This window comes from Delphinus delphis, chromosome 15 (genome assembly GCF_949987515.2).
Source record: "Delphinus delphis chromosome 15, mDelDel1.2, whole genome shotgun sequence".
In the NCBI taxonomy this organism is placed as follows: domain Eukaryota; kingdom Metazoa; phylum Chordata; class Mammalia; order Artiodactyla; family Delphinidae; genus Delphinus; species Delphinus delphis.
This window is the reverse complement of record NC_082697.1, coordinates 42,635,345-42,656,841: the sequence shown is the minus strand read 5'-3', so window position 1 is coordinate 42,656,841 and position 21,497 is coordinate 42,635,345. Positions and strand designations below refer to the sequence as shown.

Genomic DNA, 21,497 nt, shown 5'->3' with positions numbered 1-21,497 from the left:
GATGGGTGGGGACAAGTAATGCTTTTGACCTAATGGCTCTGAAGTTATGAATTTCAAATGATTTTCTAAGTCTATGAGATTTATTTTAAGGAAGGAAGAAAAAGTGCTTTTCAATGGGTTAAAAAAAAAAAAAAAAGAATATCAAACTAAACTGGGATGTAGTCCAAAACAGTTTCTGTAGTTTGAGTGGGAGCTATTAGAGTTTAAAATACTGCCTCCCCCTGCCCCCTTTTGGTTTATTGTCCACTTTTATGCAGAAAGAAAATACATATGTCTCTGGACTTAGGAGAAACAGTCCCTCTCCTTTTCACATGGATCTGGAAGCCTGGAGCAGTCCATGGCCAGGAGCCACCTACCGTGTGTGCAGCGCGGTCACAGTTCAGAGCTAGCAGGCCTTGTTTCATGAGATGGGGCTGTATGAGTAAATTCTCCAGTGTAATATATATCTTTAAAAAGAAAAATCACAGACTTTCCACTTCTGCTTGAGCTCTGTGGGCAAGAGGAAAAGCACGAATTCTACCGATGTCGGAGAGGCAGGAGTCGGGGTTGGTTTAGTTAGAGCGCTCATTTTAGCCAGGATTTGCAAGGGCCTTGGTGCGGCGTATCAGGATGAACGAGGTCTCCGGCCTCCAAGCCTGAGGTTCTGGGCCCCGGAGAGGAAGCCCGTCTGATAAGAGAAGTAATTGAAGAACAGTGCTACGCTTCATTTCCTTTTCTTGAAGTTAAGTTATGCATTGGTCATTTTCTCTGCGTATCTATTTAATGGTTGTTAAATTAAATTGCTTTCCCTCAAGTGGTGATTTTTATTTATTTATTTTTTAAACCATCTTTTTTCCTTGCTCCGCTCCATTGCCCTCTGGCCCGACTCCAACTCCGCGTGTGTGCGGTGGAGGCCCCAGTGTCTGCCGAGGTGAAGGCTGGGGACTTCTCTCTCTCCCCCAGCCCTTTCCCAGAACCTCCCAGGGTCCCCTTGTCTGCAAGGTTGTGAGGTTCTGAATTCTTCAGCTAGAGAATGTAGACTGTTGTAACATTTAAATGATACAGAATCCATTTATTTGATCCAGGAATATGAAGAGTTCCACTTTTGTTTCGGGCAGCTCTGGGCTTTGGAGTCCAGAGCTGTGCTGTGCTCAGTGTGTCCCGTCGCAGGAGTGGGTGAGGAAGAGGTTCGCTCGGAGCATCCCTGACCTGGAGCCCCCATTGGCAGCGCGGGGCTGTCTCCTCTGCTGCTTCCATCAGCCTGTGGTCACAGAGCACAGTGTCCTGCTCTTGGATGGGCCCCAGTCTCCACTCAGCACAGCCCAACCTCAAGGCTGGAGTTTTCACCTTCACTCTTCTGGGGTTTGTCTGTTTTCCACCTGGGAATTGCCTCAAAGCCTGGATTTTGAGGGGTTTTTTTTGCCTTAGGGCAGATGCGCCTGATGGTGAAGGGCCTCTCAGTCTCTTCCTTGTGAGATTGCTCTTGACCTTCCTTCCTGCATCTCTCTGAACTCGGAGTATCTACCCACTCATTCATTCACTTGACAGATATTAATTGAGGAGCTCCTCTGTGCCAGGCACGAAATAAGGCACCGGGTTACATTCTAGTCAGGAGACAAGTGATAAACTTGTATATAACATGTCACAGAGTGATAATTGCTAAGAGAGAAACAAATCAGGACAAGAGAGGTTGGTGGCTGCTCTCTTGTGTGGGGTGATGGGGAGGGTGGCTTCTGAGCAGAGGAAATGAGGGCCGAGTTATGTATGAATTGAAGGCAGTTCTTCTCAACTGGGGCACACTTTGTTCCCCAGGGGACACTTGTCGGTGTCTGGAGGCATCTTTGGTTGTCACAACCTCGGAGGAGGGATGTGTGTTACTGGCATCTGGTGGGTAGAGGCCAGGGATGCTCTAAGTATCCTCCAGTGCCCAGGGCAGCCCCCCCACAATGGAGAATCATCTGCTCCACAATGTTAGTGGTGCCGAGGTTGGGAAGCCCCGCTCTAGGGGAAGGGAAGGAGTAGACAGGAACAGAGGAAACAGCAATGACCAAAGCCCTGAGGTGAGGGCTGGCTGGCAAGTTTGAGGAACAGCAAGGAGCTGGGGTTCCGGGAGAGGAGTGGGCGGGGGGCAAGCGGCAGGAGGTCAGCAAGGGGTGAGGTCACTTGGAGCTTTGTAGACCCTTGCAGAGACTTTGGGTTTTACTCAGAGAAGAGGAGGCCGTGTAATTGACCCGAGAAAAGGAGTGGCCTGCCCTGCCGTCCGTCTGGCTGCCGGGGAGAGCGTGGGCTCTGGCTGAGGCACGAGTGGGTGTGGCCAGGGTTACTGAGGCCATCCCAGTGAGGGTGATGATACTTGGGGCCAGGCAGCAGTGTGGTGCAGTGGTGTGTCATCAGATTGGGGGCCTATTTTGAAGGTGGAGTCAACATCGAGTGCCTTAGGGTTTAGAGAAAGGAGCAAAGGACAGCCTGATGTTTGGTCCAGGCAACTGTAAGGAAGATTGGTGTTTACCGAGAAGGGCTAGTGTGCAGGTTTAGGAGGCAAGGGGGCATCAGGGCTGGTCTTTCAGGGTGTTAAGTGTGAGCCGCCTGCTTGGTAACCCCACAGGTATACTGAGGCAGGCAGGTTTCTATACACGACGATGGAGTTTTAAGGGAGAGGTCTGCCTGGAGATTTGAGAGTTGTCGGCATACAGTCAAGCCCTCCGTATCCGCGGGTTCCACATCCACAGATTCAACCGACCACCGGTCACAAATATTCAGAGAAAAAAATTTCAGATAGTTCTCAAAAGCAAAACTTGAATTTGCCATGCTCCAGCAAATATTTACATAGCATTTTCACTATGTTTGCAACTATTTACACAGCATTTATGTTGTATTAGGTATTATAAGTAATCTAGAGATGATTGAAAATATAGGGGAGGCTGTGCATAGGATATATGCAAATGATGTCCTTTTATATAAGGGACTTGAGCATCCTTGGGTTTTGGTATCCTTGGGGGTCCTGGAACCAATCCCCCATGGATACCCAGGGACAACTGTGTAGATTGCAGAGTCAGGATGAGATCATCAAGGGAGTGACTGTAGACACTAGAGTCCCTGGGATGAAAGACTCCATGGAAGTGGGTTCAAGAGAGAGCCGGAGGGGGGAAACTAGAGGACCTCAAGTAGGGAACTCTTTGGAGGTGGTTTTCTCTAAAGGGGCACAGAGAAATTGGTGGCAGCTGGAGGGAGATGCAGGGCCAAGGGAGATGGTGGTGGTGGTGGTTGATGGGAGCTCTGTAGCAGATTTGTGTGTAGGTGGGAATGATCAGTGGATAGAAGGTGATGCAGGGCACAGCGGGTCAGTTATCTCTGGTGCACAGTAGTGAATGCACAGGAAAGGGTTGCTTTCAGGTCCATGTGCAGTTTGACCCTAGTAGCTGGAAAGAAGAACCAACAAGTCAGGAGACTTCTAGGTATTAAGTGAAATAAAGGTTCTGAAGAGGGAGAAAGATTGCTTTCTGGTCTAGTGGTCCTAGAACCTTTCCTAAAGAAGGCAGGGTTTGAACTTAGCTTCATATATATGTGTGTGTGCATGTGTGTATTCATATATACACATATATGTATGTATATATATATGAATCTGTATCAGGCAATAAATTTATTTCATTTTATGAGCTTTTTGTATGTTCCAAGCTCACTTTGCCCACCATATGCCACGATTTCAACACGAAGCTTACAATCCATTTTTCTTGCAGCTTTCTTGGTGAGAAATAAAACATTGTTCATTTTCGCACTCTAAAGAGAACCTAATACGAAGTTTTCTTTCCTCAAAGTAACCTTTTCCTTTTCTTTCCCTCGTAATTTCAGGAACAAACCCTGGCCCTGAGGAAAGAAGGAATTGGGGTCGTTCTGGATTCCGAGCTGCCCCATTTAATTGGCATTGATGACGACCTTCTGAGCACTGGCATCATCTTATATCATTTGAAGGTAGAAACCGCCTTCCTGGAACATTCTCATCTTGGTTGCAGCTTTCCCTGTGGACACTCGCAAGGTTTAGTGCGATACTCCGTGTCCACGAACGCAGCTACGACCCTGAAGAATATACAACAAATCCTTGAGTCCTTTGGGGATTCTCAGAAGTTCATTGGGATTCGGTGGTATTAGAAATTTCTGTTTTATGTAGTCCTAAAGCTAAATGAAGATCCGTTCACTTTGCCCTCTAATTTGTAGACTCAGCAAGAGGGAGGTAGGGGACAAAAAGGCAGACAGACTGAGGAAGAAAAGTTACCAGCACCCGAACTGGGATTTGTTGTATATACAGTTTCCTGGTCCCTTGTGTTAATTATAAAGTTGTGTCTCTTGCCTACATCGTTGGGCCTGGTCCCGAGCAGGGTATCCCTGTCAAGACAGCAGAATTTCCACATCAGTATCAGTGGTGGCCTCTGTAACCTTGACCTTAGTATCTTCTGTCTGATCCATGACTTCAAATGAGAATGGTGTTACGCTTGTGCTTTGAGGGCTCCCCTAAACCATATATATATATATATATATATATATATATATATACACACACACACACATATATATATATATTTATATATATATTTATTTATTTATTTTTCCTTTTGTATCTGGTTTATTTCACTTAGCATAATGTTTAGCCATGCTGTAACATGTATCAGTACTTCATTCCTTTTTATGGTTGGATAATATTCCAGTGTATGTACCACACTTTATTTGTCCGTGGATGAATATTTGGGGTGTTTCCACTTTTTGGGTGTTATGAATAATGCTGCTATACACATCAGCACACAAGTATCTGTTTGAATGCTTGCTTTGAATTCCTTTAGATATAGCCTAAGCCATATCTTTAGGTACAAAGAAACCCCTGGCCACTAGAGGAGAGACTTGTCAGAAGGGATTGGGAACATCAGTGAGATTGCTGTCACAGGCAGGTTATTGATGGCAAAACAGGAGCCCAACCCTTGTCGAGCCCTGAGCCTCAGGAGTCCTGGCCTTTTTCGGACACCACGGGCTGTTGTTACAGAGCCTCAGTGAACTCCAGTCGCACTGAGGCTGTGGCCTGCCCGGGACAGAGCTTGCCCACCCGTCACCAGTTTGCTTGGGCTTCAATGGAAGAGGAAGAAACAGATCATTCCTCATGTTCTTATTAATAAATTTTGCTTGACTTTTCTCCCTAGGAAGGTCAGACATATGTTGGTAGAGAAGATGCTTCAACAGAACAAGATATTGGTGAGGATCATTGTCCATTTCCTCTTCGCAATGATTTTTTTTTTTTTGGCTGTGTTGGGCCTTCGTTGCTGTGTGCGGGCTTCCTCTAGTTGCGGCGAGCGGGGGCTACTTTTTGTTGTGGTGCGCGGGCTCAGTAGTTGTGGCTTGTGGGCTCTAGAGCGCAGCCTCAGTAATTGTGGTGCACGGGCTTAGTTGCTCTGCGACATGTGGGGTCTTCCAGGCCCAGGGCTCTTACCCGTGTCCCCTGCATTGGCAGGCGGAGTCTTAACAACTGCACCACCAGAGAAGTCCTCCAATAACTTTTTAAAAATCATTTAATAAATTTCTTTGGAATGACTGACATTGAAGTAATTATAAAAAAGAAAATGTTTCAAATACAATATTGATCAGTATGTGTATTTCTGTAATTTTGAACTCAGGTCAAATGACTAACACAGAACAGTTAGTTAGCGAATAAAATGGGACTGCGAATCCTTTCCCCCACCCTGCATACCTTCTATCCTCAGTCACGCCTTTCAAGGGTGCTGTTAGTTAAATCACTTTACTCTTGTCACAGTGGAAATATGCTAACAGGTACAGATAAAAGATATAAGACCCTTTGATGAGAAATCCTTCCCAGTTGACACTTAACCTGTGCAAGGATGAGGACAGAAAGTAGGACACACACGTACACAGCATCCACACACACACAGACTTCTGGCTTTCCCCAAAGTCTTTGTGAGGTACCCAGGTGAGGTCTTGCCAGGCTTTATATTGTAGCATAACTTAGGGAATGCATGTGGCGGTGGTAGAGTGTGTGTGCATGTGTGCATGTGTGTGTGGCAAGGTGGGGATTGGCAGGGGAAGAATTATATCTTCTCAGCTGGTTTTAGAATTGCTGGCGATGAGCTTGCTTTCATGCCAAGTGTAAGCTCTTAATCAAGCCAAAGCTCCCATTTCCTATGTGTATTTACTATTTATAGTGAATCTGGGAGAGCCGGAAACCAGTTCCTGGAAGTCCTTGGATTCAGCTGATTTTGGGTGAAACTAGGTGTCAGGCCTCTTCCTCTCACCATTAAACTATCAATACATGTGACCTTTGGGTTTGTTATAAATGTGGTAAGGGCTAAGAACACATGTTTCCTGTGAACAGAAAAGTCCAGTAGTGCAGTTCTGAGGAGAGTAGTGGGAGCCGTTGGCTTGTGCTTCCGAGAAGCTGGCCAAGAACTGGGCCTGAAATCACGTAGGTTTGTGTGACAGGCATTCATGTCCATGCCTGGCCACTCGTCACACACGAGCAGCTCAGGGTGGTCGGATGGGAGTCGGTAGCCCTGAGCAGCCACGTGCTCTGAGAGATCTGTGGAGGTCAGGTTCTCTCAGAATCGGCACAGGCTGTGGCTGGGTCATCTCAGGACTTCTGCAGACTTCCTCGGGCCTCCCAGGATCCATGCCCTGTCGTGTTCACCTTTTACCTTTGGTACGTGCTCCTGGAACGCAGTGTCGGTAAGTGTGGAGGTCACAGGAAATCCTTGAACCAGGGGGCCCTTTTTGTCTCTTCCATTTTACTGTGACCTTTGGGTAACTGGAGGAGGAAGGTTATTTAGACTGAAGCAGGAGTGACTCAGTGGTATTCAGTTAAGACAAGTTACTCAACTGTTTTCTCCCCGAAGATGAAATAAAGGAACGTGCCAGAACTTACTCCCTTATACAGGGGATGTCCAGACCCACCGAGTAGCACTCAGGGGATGGGTCTGTCAGTTGATGCCAGGAACTGCTGAAGTTCAGTTTTCTCACTACACATAAATGTTCACCTCACAGTTTTGTATGGAAAAGAAAGAATATGAGAAAATAAATGAAGGTTGGGAATCATTGCACTAGCTACCAAAGGAAATCTTTTCTTCCTCTGTTTTCCCATCTTAGTTCTTCACGGCCTCGACTTGGAGAGTGAGCATTGCATCTTTGAAAATGTCGGGGGGACGGTGACACTGATTCCCCTGAGCGGGTCCCAGTGCTCTGTGAACGGTGTTCAGATCATGGAGGCCACGCATCTCAATCAAGGTATTGGCTTTTGGTTCTGAGTTCTTTGTATGTGTTGTTTCTAGAAAACAGGTTGGTTAGGTAATGGGGGAACACGTGCATCTTAGAATTAATTACACTTTAGGTGTAAGAAGGATGAAGACTGTTTGCTTCGTTAGGCTGTTTTCTCTTTTGCTGGAGAACTTCTTTTTCTTTTTTTTTAATTAATTAATTAATTTTTTATTTTTGGCTGCATTGGGTCTTTGTTGCTGTGCGCGGGCTTCTCTCTAGTTGCGGCGAGCGGGGGCTACTCTTCGTTGCGATGCGCGGGCTTCTTATTGCGGTGGCTTCTCTTGTTACGGAGCACGGGCTCTAGGTGCACGGGCTTCAGTGGTTGTGGCTGGCGGGCTCTAGAGCGCAGGCTCAGTAGTTGTGGTGCACGAGCTTAGTTGCTCTGTGGCATGTGGGATCTTCCTGGACCAGGGCTCAAACTGTTGACCCCTGCATTGGCAGGCGGCTTCTTCTTTTTTTTTTTTTTTTTTTTTCGGTACGCGGGCCTCTCACTGTTGTGGCCTCTCGCGTTGCGGAGCACAGGCTCAGCGGCCATGGCTCACAGGCCTAGGCGCTCCGCGGCATGCGGGATCTTCCTGGACCGGGGCACAAACCCGTGTCGCCTGCATCGGCAGGTGGACTCTCAACCACTGCGCCACCAGGGAAGCCCCGGCAGGTGGATTCTTAACCACTGCACCACCAGGGAAGCCCTGGAGAACTTCTTTATAAAATGCCTGTTGTCTTGTTGAATTAAACATCTATATATTGACTTAAAAGTTGCTGCTGTTACGGAAATAAGACTTTAAAGGAATTTGTGAAGTTCAAAATGTGCTCTTCAAACGCAAAACCTTAACACAGTAGCTTCTTTTAATAATTTTATTACTTTGTTTACATTCTTTTTATGAATAGTTATACATACAGGATCTGGTATCATGTCTTTTTTTCTTTTGAAATAATTTCAGTATTATGGAATATTTGCAAGAACTTAAAACAATTTATTTATTTATTTATTTGTGGCTGTATTGGGTCTTTGTTGATGCCGGCGTGGGCTTTCTCTACTCTTCGTCGTGGTGTGTGGGCTTCTCATTGCGGTGGCTTCTCTTGTTGTGGACCACGGGCCTTAGAGTGCATGGGCTCCAGTAGTTGTGGCACGCAGGCCCAGTAGTTGTGGCTTGTGGGTTCTAGAGCATGGGTTCAGTAGTTGTGGCGCATGGGCTTAGTTGCTCCATGGCATGTGGGATCTACCTGGACCAGGGCTCGAACCCGTGTCCCTTGCATTGGCAGGCAGATTCTTAACCACTGAGCCATGGGAAGCCCAAGAACTTCTTTTTTTCTTTTTTCTTTTTTTTATACAGCAGGTTCTTACTAGTCATCTATTTTATACATATTAGTATATATATTGTCAATCCCAATCTCCCAGTTCATCCCACCACCACCACCCTCCCCCCTACTTTTCCCCCTTGGTGTCCATACGTTTGTTCTCTACATCTGTGTCTCTATTTCTCCCTTGCAAACCAGTTCATCTGTACCATTTTTCTAGATTCCACATATATGCGTTAGTATATTGTATTTGTTTTTCTCTTTCTGACTTACTTCACTCTGTATGACAGTCTCTAGGTGCATCCACGTGTCTACAAATGACCCAATTTTGTTCCTTTTTATGGCTGAGTAATATTCCATAGTATATAGGTACCACATCTTCTTTATCCATTCATCTGTTGATGGACATTTAGGTTGCTTCCATGACCTGGCTATTTTAAATAGTGCTGCAATGAACATTGGGGGCGTGTGTTTTTTTTTTTTTTTTAATATCTTTATTGGAGTATAATTGCTTTACATTGTTGTGTTAGTTTCTGCTGTACAAAAAACAAAGTGAATCAGCTATATGCATACATATATCCTCATATACCCTGCCTCTTGCGTCTCCCTCCTACCCTCCCTGTCCCACCCCTCTAGGTCGTCACAAAGCATTGAGCTGATCTCCCTGTGCTATGTGGCTGCTTCCCACTAGCTATCTGTTTTACCTTTGGTAGTGTATATATGTCTATGCCACTTTGTCACTTTATCCCAGCTTACCTTTCCCCCTCCCCATATCCTCAAGTCCATTCTCTAGTAGGTCTATGTCTTTATTCCCGTCTTGCCTCTAGTTTCTTCATAACCATTTTTTTTTTTGTAGACTCCATATATATGTGTTAGCATACGGTATTTGTTTTTCTCTTTCTGACTTACTTTACTCTGTATGACAGACTCTAAGTCCATCCACCTCACTACAAATTACTCAGTTTCATTTCATTTTATGGCTGAGTAATATCCCATTGTATATATGTGCCACATCTTCTTTATCCATTCATCTGTCGATGGACACTTAGGTTGCTTCCATGTCCTGGCTATTGTAAATAGAGCTGCAGTACACATTGTGGTTCATGTCTCTTTTTGTATTGTGGTCTTCTCAGAGTATATGCCCAGTAGTGGGATTGCTGGGTCGTATGCTAGTTCTCTTTTTAGTTTTCTAAGGAACCTCCATAGTGTTCTCCATAGTGGTGGTATCAATTTACATTCCCACCAACAGTGCAAGAGGGTTCCCTTTTCTCCACACCCTCTCCAGCATTTATTGTTTGTAGATTTTTTGATGATGGCCATTCTGACTGGTATGAGGTGATACCTCATTGTAGTTTTGATTTGCATTTGTCTAACGATTAGTGATGTTGAGCAGCTTTTCATGTGCCTCTTGGCCATCTGTATGTCTTCTTTCGAGAAATGTCTAATTAGGTCTTCTGCCCAGTTTTTGATTGTGTTGTTTTTTTTTTAATATTGAGCTTTGTGAGCTGTTTATATATTTTGGAGATGAATCCTTTGTCCATTGATTCGTTTGCAAATATTTTCTCCTATTCTGAGGGTTGCCTTTTCATCTTGTTTATGGTTTCCTTTGCTGTGCAAAAGCTTTTAAGTTTCATTAGGTCCTATTTGTTTATTTTTGTTTTCATTCCTCTAGGAGGTGCGTCAGGAAACATCTTGCTGCGATTTATGTCAAAGAATGTGCTTCCTATGTTTTCCTGTAAGAGTTTTATGGTGTCTGGTCTTACATTTAGGTCTTTAATCCATTTTGAGTTTATTTTTGTGTGTGGTGTTAGAGAGTGTTCTAATTTCATTCTTTTTTTTTTTTTGCGGTACGCGGGCCTCTCAGTGTTGTTACCTCTCCCGTTGCGGAGCACAGGCTCCGGACGCTCAGGCTCAGCGGCCGTGGCTCGCGGGCCCAGCCGCTCCGCAGCATGTGGGATCCTCCCGGACCGGGGCACGAACCTGCATCCCCTGCATCGGCAGGCGGACTCTCAACCACTGCGCCACCAGGGAAGCCCAATTTCATTCTTTTACATTTAGCTGTCCAGTTTTCCCAGCGCCACTTATTGAAGAGGCTGTCTTTTCTCCATTGTATATCCTTGCCTCCTTTGTCATAGATTAGTTCACCATATGTGTGTGGGCTTATCTTCGGGCTTTCCCTCCTGTTCCATTGATCTATATTTCTGTTTTTGTGTCAGTACCATATTGTCTTGATTACTGTAGCTTTGTAGTATAGTCTCAAGTCAGGGAGTCTGATCCTCCAGCTCTGTTTTTTTCCCTCAAAATTGCTTTGGCTATTCGGGGTCTTTTGTGTCTCTGTACAAATTTTAAGACTTTTTGTTGTGGTTCCATAAAAAATGCCATTGGTAATTTGATAGAGATTGCATTGAATCTGTAGATTGCTTTGGGTAGTAAAGTCATTTTCACAATATTGATTCTTCCAATCCAAGAGCATGGTATATCTCTCCATCTGTTTGTGTCATCTTTGATTTCTTTCATCAGTGTCTTATAGTTTTCTGAGTACAGGTCTTTTATCTCCTTAGGTAGGTTTATTCCTAGGTATTTTATTCTTTTTGTTGCAGTGGTGAATGGGATTTTTCCCTAATTTCTCTTTCTTATCTTTCATCGTTAGTGTTTAGGAATACAAGAGATTTCTGTGCATTTTGTATCCTGCAACTTTACCAAATTTATTGATTAGCTCTAGTAGTTTTCTGGTGATATCTTTAGGATACTCTATGTATAGTATCACGTCATCTGCAAACAGTGACAGTCTTACTTCTTCCTTTCTAATATATTTTCCTTTTATTTCTTTTACTTCTCTGATTGCCGTGGCTAGGACTTCCAAAACTGTGTTGAATAAGAGTGGCGAGAGTTGAACATCCCTGTCTTGTTCCTGATCTTAGAGGAAATGCTTTCAGTTTTTCACCACTGAGAATGATGTTTGCTGTGGGTTTGTCATATATGGCCTTTATTATGTTGAGGTACGTTCCCTCTGTGCCCACTTTTTGGAGAGTTTTTTATCATAAATGGGTGTCAAATTTTGTCAAAAGCTTTCCTGCATCTATTGAGATGATCATATGTCTCTTATTCTTCAGTTAGTTAATATGGTGTATCTCACTGATTGATTTGCATATATTGAAGAATCCTTGCATTGCTGGGAAAAATACCACTTGATCATGGTGTATGATCCTTTTAATGTATTGCTGTATTCTGTTTGCTAGTATTTTGTTGAGGATTTTTGCATCTGTATTCATCACTGATATTGGTCTGTTATTTTGTTTTTTTGTAGTATCTTTGTCTGGTTTTGGTATCAGGGTGATGGTGGCCTGCCTTGTAGAATACGTTTGGGAGTGTTCCTTCCTCTGCAGTTTTTTGGAAGAGTTTGAGAAGGATGTGTGTTAGCTCTTCTCTAATTGTTTGATAGAATGCACCTGTGAAGCCATCTGGTCCTGGACTTTTGTTTGTTGGAAGATTTTTAATCACAGTTTCAATTTCATTATTTGTGATTGGTCTGTTCATATTTTTTATTTCTTCCTGGTTCCATCTTGGAAGGTTGTACCTTCCTAAGAATTTGTCCATTTCTTCCAGGTTGTCCATTTTATTGGAATAGAGTTGCTTGTAGTAGTCTCTTATGATGCTTTGTATTTCTTCAGTGTCCGTTGTAACTTCTCCTTTCTTACTTCTACTTTTATTAATTTGAGTCCTCTTCCTCTTTTTCTTGAGTCTGGCTAATGGCTTATCAATTTTGTTTATCTTCTCAAAGAACCAGCTTTTAGTTTTATTGATCTTTGCTGTTGTTTTCTTTGTTTTGTTTCATTTATTTCTGCCCTGATCTTTATGATTTGTTTACTTCTACTAATTGTGGGTTTTGTTTGTTCTTCTCTAGTGCCTTTAGGTGTAAAGTTAGTTGTTTATTTGAGATTTTTCTTGTTTCTTGAGGTAGGATTGTATTACTATACAGTTCTGTCTTAAAACTGTTTCTCGGGCTTCCCTGGTGGCACAGTGGTTGAGAGTCTGCCTGCCGATGCAGGGGACACGGGTTCGTGCCCCGGTCCGGGAAGATCCCACATGCCTTGGAGCGGCTAGGCCCGTGTGCCATGGCCACTGAGCCTGCACGTCTGGAGCCTGTGCTCCACAACGGGAGAGGCCACAACAGTGAGAGGCCTGCGTACCACAAAAAAAAAAAAAAAAAAAAAAAAAAAAGCAAATTGCCAAGCCGTATCCTTGACCTGCCAAATCAGAAAATCTGGGGGTGGGCCCAGCAATCTAGTTTTTGGGTTTTTTTAAATAAAATAAATCCTGCAGGTGATTCTGATGCACCTGTATCAGAACATGTCAGTATGAGGACCAAGGCTAACCACAAATTCTTGCCCCAGACTTTGGCACAGGAGACAACCATTTGTCAGTTTCTTTAAACCCCTTTCATCTCCTGTTTGAATCATTACATCTATTTTTCATGATCTCTCACTCCTTTTTAAATTTCATTTTTAGCTCGACATCCCCATAGGGTGACTTTACAGTGTGTCTTGGTGTGGATATCTTGGAGTTTACCTGTTTGGTGTTAACGGGCTTCTTGAATCTGTACGTTTCTATCTTTCTCCAGATTTGAGAAGTTCTCAGCCATTATTTGTTTAAAAATTGTTTTTCTGCACTATACTTTTTCTCCTCTCTTTCTGGGACTCTGGTTACATGAATGTTTAATATTTTAGTATTGTCCCACAGATCCCTGAGGCTCTAATTACTTATTTTTATCTTCCTGTAAGCTTTTTTCCTCTTCGCTTTTCAGATGAGATATTTCAGCTGATCTGGCTTCATGTTCACTGTTGTTTTCTTTTCTCTGTCATCTCCATTCTGCTATTGAGCCCATCCAATGAGTTTTTAAAATTTTGATTACTGTGTTTTTCAGTTGTAATATTTGATTCTTTTTTGTATACTTTATTTCTTTGTTGAAACTTATTTTTCAAGAGTGTTCACCCATGTTTGACCTCTTTTTGTTTTTGTTTTTTTTTAGGGCCCATCATTTTATTTCTAAGTCATCTGATATAGAAAACTAAAAGTTTTTTATTATGGAAAATTTCAAACACATACAAAATACAGAATATTATAATTAACCTCCATGTGCCCATCACCCAGTTTCAATAATTATTAACATTTTTTGCTTATCTTTTTTCATCTAGGCATTCTCCCCTGATCCTACCCTACCCCCTCACACACATTTTTCAGGGCATCCTATAGGATAAATTGTTTGAACAATTTTATAATAGCTGATTCAAAGTCTTTATCAAATAAGTACAACATCTCTGTGATCTCAGCATTAACATCTGTTGTTTGTGTTTTGCTCTGCAAGTTGAGATTTTTTTTTCCAGTTCTTTATATGCTGAGTAATATTGAATTGCATTTTGGACATATCTATATTATATTGTAAGACTCAGGGTCTTGTTTCAGTTCCATGGGAAATGTTGATTTTTGCCTCTTTGTTTTAGCAGGCAGTTGACCTGGTCGGATTTAGACCATAAGTGAGAATCAGTCTGTGGGTCGTGATTCCAGTTCCAAGGCCCATTCAGTTTTCCAAGTCTTTGTGGTGCTATTCCAGTCTGTCCTATGTGTGTGCCATCCACCGGCCAGCCTGGGAGCTGAGACGTGTTCTGGCTCTTGGTTTAACTCTGAAAGTCTCCGTGTGCTGCTGGGGGTCAGCTCCATGTGTGCACCATTGGGGGTGGCCCAGGAATTCATACACAATTCCATGAGGTTGCCTTCCTGAACTTCTCCCTCTACACCATCTCTCAAGTACTTTCTGGTTCCTTGGGTCTTTCCTTTTCTGCCCTCCAGCTAGACGTCTTTATACTTTACTTATAAAGTATATAAATATATATATATATAAAAGTATATATATATAAAAGTATATATAGCTTTATTTATACTACTCTTTCATGTTCTTCCTGTGCTTGTGCCCATGTCCGGGCCAAGCAGTGAGAGGACAGAGGGGAGAAAAATAAAACAACTGGCATCTGCCCTACCCTCCTGGGTCCACAGCTCCTGGGATTGGAGAGAGATTTTCCCCTGCCTCCCAGATTTAGGCATCTGTGGGCTCCCTGCTGCCGCCACTATTGCTGCTAGGGGACCCTCTCCCTCCTCCTGGAACCAAAACTAGAAGCTTCTCCTGGAGTTCTCTTTTACACCAATGTCAACTTTTGGGTTTCTTCCCAGATGAAGCCGGGGACACTGGAGGGAAACAATGGTAAATTCATTGTTGGTCAGTGGTGCTTTAGGTCCTGGTCTCTTTCAATCCACCTGCTTCTGTTTGTTTTCAGACCCCTTGAGTAGCTGCTGCATGTGTTCTGTCCAGGCTCTCAGGTGTAGCTGCATTCAGAGGGAGAGGCAGGTGGACGATGCTGCCCCATCTTGGGCAGAACCAAAACTTCTCCCACAGCGTGGCTTCAGACTGATGAGAAAGGAGAGATTTACCCAAAGCTGAGTTCCAAAGTGAACGAATGTATTTGTCATAATGGTCCACGGAAAAAAGTGACTTAGATACAGAATTATCTAAAGGCTGGAAAGTGGGTGAGGTGGGGGGCAGGAGCAGCAGGAGACCAAGTAGCATTGGCTGCTGAATCTTGGCAGGTTTGTCCGGCTCCCAGATCCCAGACTGGTGGCGTGGATTTTCTGTGGGATGTGCTCACCCTTCAGCAGATTAGTCATGTGGTTGCAGAGGTGAAGGACAGCACAGTGTTTTTATAGCCTGGGGAGGCTTGGGGGTGGTCGGTAAAGAGAAGGAGTTGATGAAGGTAGGAGACTCTTGGTGCTTAGGGAGAGGGGAGCAAGGGAGGCATTTTGGAGGGAAGGATGGGATGTGGACAGCCTGTGGGAGGCAAGGCTGAATAGTTGAGATTGTTACTAACGGAATGAGTAGTATTGTTAGTAACAAAGAATATGAGCTACTAGGTACCAACGGAAAGAGGGTTACAGTCAGCCCTCCGTATGTGTGGCTCCGCATCCCAGTGAATTCAACCAACTGCAGGTTGAAAATATTCAGGGAAGAATTTCCAGAGAGTTCCAGAAAGCAAAACTTGAATTTGCCGTGCTCTAGCATTTACATTGTATTTGCAGCTATTTACATAGCATTTACATTATATTAGGTATTATAAGTAAGGAGGATTGTGTAGGTTATATGCAAATACTAGGCCATTTTATACAAGGGACTTGAGCATCCCTCAATTTTGGTCTTCCTGTGGGCGTCCTGGAACCATCCCCCATGAGGGATGACTGTGCTAATAGTTTGACCAGTTAGTGTAATGCCTTCTATTCAGTACCTTAAAATTTAACATTTCATTGTCTGCTGTCTGGAATCATCCTGTAATTATCTCTTGTACTCAATCCATTGTCTTTCGGAAAGATGAGAGCTGCTCCATATACTCTTTTGTATCTCCCCTGAGGCTTTAAGAAGAAAAAATTGAGCTCACCCCACCCCCCACCCCCACCCCCACACACACATCTAAAAATTTCTTTGGGGGGATGGGACTGGAGCATCTTGAAATTTTATAGAGCTCCACACTTAGCCCATGCACACAGTTGGGCAAATGATTCTTGTTGATTATTTGTCTGGAAATCTCAATAACAAAGATTGAAAATCAATTTTCTTTCTTCTCTGGCATCCCAGAATCTAATTGGGCAATTTTTACTTTGCCAGAAGTCAACAAGGGTTTAAGTGGTTTATCTGAAGCAGGATATTGCAAGTCCACATTTGAATTATAAACATTGAAAAGGAGAGGACAGGGCCTAGGTGGCTTTTTGGTAAGGTGTCACGTGCACTTACATCCTTCACAAATATTAACAGGCGATCTGATGGCATGCTTTATACCTGCTACCTTTGATGCCGAGTGCCTGTCACTCACCTGAACCCGCTGTCAGCCCCAAGCCATGTGACCTGTTTGAATCCGTTAGTATTCGTGTGAAATTTTCATACCCACCACAAGCGCCGTGTCAGATCTTAAATCCCCATCTCGCTGCCCAAAGCCATTTTGAGATAGAGAAAAATTACTACAGTTCAAGTGTCTTAAAAGCCAATGTCACAAGGGTCCAAGGCCCTAGAACATATTACATAATCTGTTCTTAAGTATTGGCATATGTTAGTGGAAATTAGACTCTATCAGGGCCCCCAGATGGTGCCACTATCATAACTTATTTTAGTATAAATATCTTTAAGGCCTTTTATACGACTTGAAATTATCATACACAAAGCAAGTTTCTTTTTGCTTGAACTAGGAAACGAAATAAGAGCTTCACCCATTCTGCCTCACCCAACTTCTCATGCGATACCATTCCAGAACATTTTTCTGGACGGAGCTTCGCTTTTCTGACTGTTGTATCTAAAATGAAAACCTCTCTTTCGCTGAGCATGGTTTAGCAATGCGCTATATATCCTGTCTGTGTGTGTGTGTGTGGTGGGGCGTAGAGGAGGGCCTTTCTAATGTATGATTAAATTCAGAATGTGGAGCCCTGAAGCAGAATTTCTGAAGGCCTCCTGGCTTTTGGCCTGTAAGCTCGTATTACATTGCATCATACCCTTTTGGGAATACAGTTGTTTTATATGTTCATATTAATGGTAACTCAGAATGAAATAATTCAAACATCATCACCTCAGAAATATTCATATGACAACATTTAATTTAAAACAGTTGATTTTTGTTTTTGTTTTTGCGGTACGTGGGCCTCTCACTGTTGTGGCCTCTCCCGTTGCGGAGCACAGGCTCCGGGCGCGCAGGCTCAGCGGCCATGGCTCACGGGCCCAGCCGCTCTGCGGCATGTGGGATCTTCCCGGACCGGGGCACGAACCCGCGTCCCCTGCATCGGCAGGCGGACTCTCGACCACTGCACCACCAGGGAAGCCCTAAAACAGTTGATTTTTATTCGTGCAGTAGCAGAATTAGAAAATCTCACATAAAATTTGAGGACCGTAATTAATAGTGATATTAATGATTATTATCCCTGCACTCCTTAGAAATCACTAGAAATCTTTACATGTTTAATTTTTTTCAGTGTGCCTGAAATATTAAAATAGAAAATCAGTGGTTTCATTCACAGAGACTTAAGTGAAGCTTTTTTTTGTTGTTACCAAGTGTCTTTGTCTACCTTTTTATAATATCGTTTCCCCTCCATCCCCTTCTAAGATCGTCTGGAATTTGTCTGTCCTCAAGTATTTAACAGGCTCTCAAGTGATCTCAAAGATGCCATCATATATTTCAAGGAGGTTTAGATATACTCTAAAAATGACAAATTAAGTGCATCACAGAAAGTCCATGTGCTGTGATTAATCACATTAACCTCAGATCAGGGAGTCGCTCATAGTTAAGGAGAATTTAAGATCTGGAAGGAAGGCATTGAAGACTTGGTGAGGGAGCTGAGCCCTGGAGGGCTTACCCCGTCAGGCAGGACACATGAGCTGGGTCTCTTCCGAAGGCCTTGTACCGTCACTCACTCTCATTCATTCATTCACTGCCTTTTCCCCTTCAGCTTTTTGCTTTTTAAATATACTCAGAAGTCTCCTTTAAACAAAAATACCACAAAATATCCCACAGGGTCTGTCAACTCCCAGCTCCAGCTACTACCAGCTCTGTCTTTCTCTTCATAAACAGACTTCTTTTTCTTCTTCTGTTTTTTATTGAAGTGTAGTGGACTCACAATATTGTGTTAGTATCAGGTGTACAGCAGAGTACACAAACTTCTTGAATGAGTTGTCCACACTCAGGAGACCTCAACTGCACTTTCCCTGGGCTTCTGAGGTTTTCCTTCTCCCCCTCTGAGGGTCCTTCTCTGTTTCCTTTGCAGGTTCATCTTCCTCTCCTTGAGCCATTAAAAGCCAAGCTCCTCAAGGTGCCCAGTGTTGGGTGGGCCATCTTTTCTCCCACCTCTCTGTTCTCTCCTCTTTCCCACACCTGTGGCTTCCTTTATTAGAGATGACTCTCAGATGTATATAGAGATACCACATTCTCACGCACACACACGTATATGCACATATATATGTATACATCTCTACCTGATATCTGTAGAGATGTGTGTGTATATGTGTATATACACATGGATCTTAGGTAGATATGTACACATACATATGTATGTATGTCTGTCTCTATATTTTGAGGTATATAGTTCATCTATAAACTTTTTTTTAATTACCATCAGGATTAATAAGCAATTCTTAATCCTCCAACTTTCTAGATTTCTTCATTTTGATCATTTAACAGAATATACTTGATAAGAACCAGGCGTTCTTTCAAAAGTATACTTGCCAACATCAGGAGAACATCTTAAACAAAATATGCTTTATTTCAGCACCATATCTTCTCATCACAGAGCACCAAATTATCAAAAACTATGCACATATATATATATATATAATAGAGAGTAAAGTCGGTAGGAAAGTGGGTAGGTTGGTAGATGGACAGATGGATTGAGAGATCTCCTAGGCGTTTCTTCTGGAGCTTCAGCTCCATATTTCTATCTGCAAAAGGCATCTCAAATCCATTATGTGTAAAACCAAACTCAAGATTTCTCCCCCAACCTGATTTTGGTCCTTTTCCAGTGTTCTCAATCAGTGTGAACAGGTCCCCATCCAACTAGTTACAGCAAAGCCCAGGAGCATCTTCTTCACCTCCCCGGTCCCCCTATCTGGCCCATCATGAATCCTGGTGAGCTTATCTCCCAAGTATCTTCTGGATCTGTTTATTGACCTCTTACCCCTCCCTTCCAGTTCTGAGCCGCCATCATGTTTGACCTGGACCACTGCAGTAATCTCTTACCTTGTTTATCTACATTTCCTCTCGCCCTCTGGTACATTCTTCAAACAGTAGAAAAAATGATCTTCCTGAAACTCACGTCTGATTGTGTGATGCTGCTGTTGCGCAAAGCCCTTCAGGGTCTTGCTGTTGCCCCTACGTGAAATACAAGATGCTTTACTGTATCCCGAGCAACTCTACATGCTCCGTCCTCCCCTCTCTCTCCAGCTTCACCTTGTGCAGCGCTCCCCCTGGTTTCCTCTGCCGTGTCTCCCATCCCTCATCATCATTATCACTTCTTCCTGTCACAGTCTGTTGGATATGCCCCCCGCCCCCCGCAAGAGCTTGTCTTAAGCACCACCTCCTTCACGGCATCGTTCCCTAACCTCCCCTGCAGCCAGCCCCCTTCTCGCATGCTCGTGAGCCGGGGGCAGGGTATCTCTCCTTCAGTTGCAGCTTTGCATTTGTTTGGTTAGTGACCTCTTCCTCCTGCTTGTTCACAAGTTCCCTAAGGACAAGGTGTGTGTCCCACTCGTTCACCTCTGCATCCCCACCCCCAGCTCTTATCATAGCGCGGTAAGTGTTCATTCAGTATCTGTTGAGTGAATGGACACACAGCCGCAGCATGTGAAAAAGAAAAAATGAAGCACATCTTTTAAGCCAGTAGGTTTGTCCATAAAGGAATACGATAGAGGAAAGAGAAGGCACCAGCCTTAACAGAGCCCCTTTTATGTGCCAGGTGCTTTATACACATTATTTGGACGGAAAGAAGGAAAGGTCATGGGTAGTTTTGTTTTCTTTCATAACTCCTCGAAGGGATTTTTATGTGTATTTCATGCCAATACATGGGTGGCAAGATTTTTTTCAGTGATTTAACATGATATGAAATATGTCTCTGAAGTACTATCCTATTTTTCCATTAACATATTTTAGCAATTTTCAACTTGTGTGCCTGGGCATTTTATTAACAGAAAAAAAAAAAGAATTGGATTAGGTATAATTAACACCTCAAATGAGCTTGCCTTGTTAATCTCTAATGTCATTTTAAGAGCGTTAAATACACATATATCCTGGACGTGGCTACTTAACTTTTGACTTTAGTGTGGCACACAGTTTTGAGTCCTAGTCATAAAAGGCATGTGGGAAACACCTTTCTTCATTGTGGTAATGGTGCCTTTCCATAATTGGGAAATATACGAATGCAATTTTATATGAGGGGGATAAGCAGACTGTAGGTGGATAATATCTGCTACTGCCCTTCTGAGTCTCCCAAAAACGTGTGCTGCTTCTCATGTTGACTCCATTTCTGCTAAAAAATGACAGCCATCAGAACCAACCCTTCGGTTGCTCGCTGTGGTTACGATCTAAACCCGCTAGGTTCTAACCGTATTGAATTTGAAGCTCCTTTGAGAATCCGTGACCGTATGTCACATGGGCAGGTGGATGTGCGGGTCTGAAGCTCCAGAGTGGCCATGTGGGGTATTGCTATTACCTGCAGGGTCCAGGTGGAGCTGGTACCCAACTAGAGGTCACGTGCCCTGTCCAGAGGAGGCAGCCAACAGTAGCCCAGTGACAGCACAGATCTACTGATACCACATCTTCTAATTTTTGAAGGGAAGCCAGAAACTCAGACTTTTATGTGAAAACTACAGATTTTTAACCGTTGACAGTGAAGGATTTTGTTTTTTACATCTGCGTGGGACACACAAAACACATCCATGAGCTGATTTTTTTCTCTGACCTTCGTTGCAGATTCTTTATCCCGGCTGCTAGTTCTTCACGGTCTCTCTCTCCCTCATCTGTCCAATACGGGTTCCTGCTGCTGTTTCACGTCCCCTGCATCTTGGCTGGACCTGACTCTCTCCTTTCTCCAAGCCCAGGAGGTCCATCTCCTGTCTCAGGCTCAGCCCCTCCCCTCGTCACCCTCACACGGAGCATCTCGCTTGTCCTGTGGGACCCAGCTTAGGTCCTTGGTGTCACCTCCTGCACCCTGCACTCATCACTTTGATCCGTCGTGGTTGACTTCTAGATGAATGTCTTATCTTCACAAATAAGTTGCATTCTTTTTCAGGACAAAGATTGAACATGGGGTTTGGGGGTGGGGGGTGGTTTGTTTTGAAGCTTGGTTGA

The 21,497-nt window shown here is 43.6% G+C and overlaps 1 protein-coding gene across 2 annotated transcripts in view; it reads left to right on the top strand.

The window, feature by feature from the left end:
• Positions 1-21,497, top strand: part of KIF16B (kinesin family member 16B) — a 280,899-nt gene that overhangs the window by 127,136 nt on the left and 132,266 nt on the right. For both annotated transcript variants that reach the window (XM_060031261.1, XM_060031259.1), the window contains exons 13-15: positions 3,829-3,948; positions 5,163-5,214; positions 7,114-7,251. In XM_060031261.1, the coding sequence (XP_059887244.1) occupies positions 3,829-3,948; positions 5,163-5,214; positions 7,114-7,251 (310 nt within the window). The remainder of the gene's footprint in view (positions 1-3,828; positions 3,949-5,162; positions 5,215-7,113; positions 7,252-21,497) is intronic.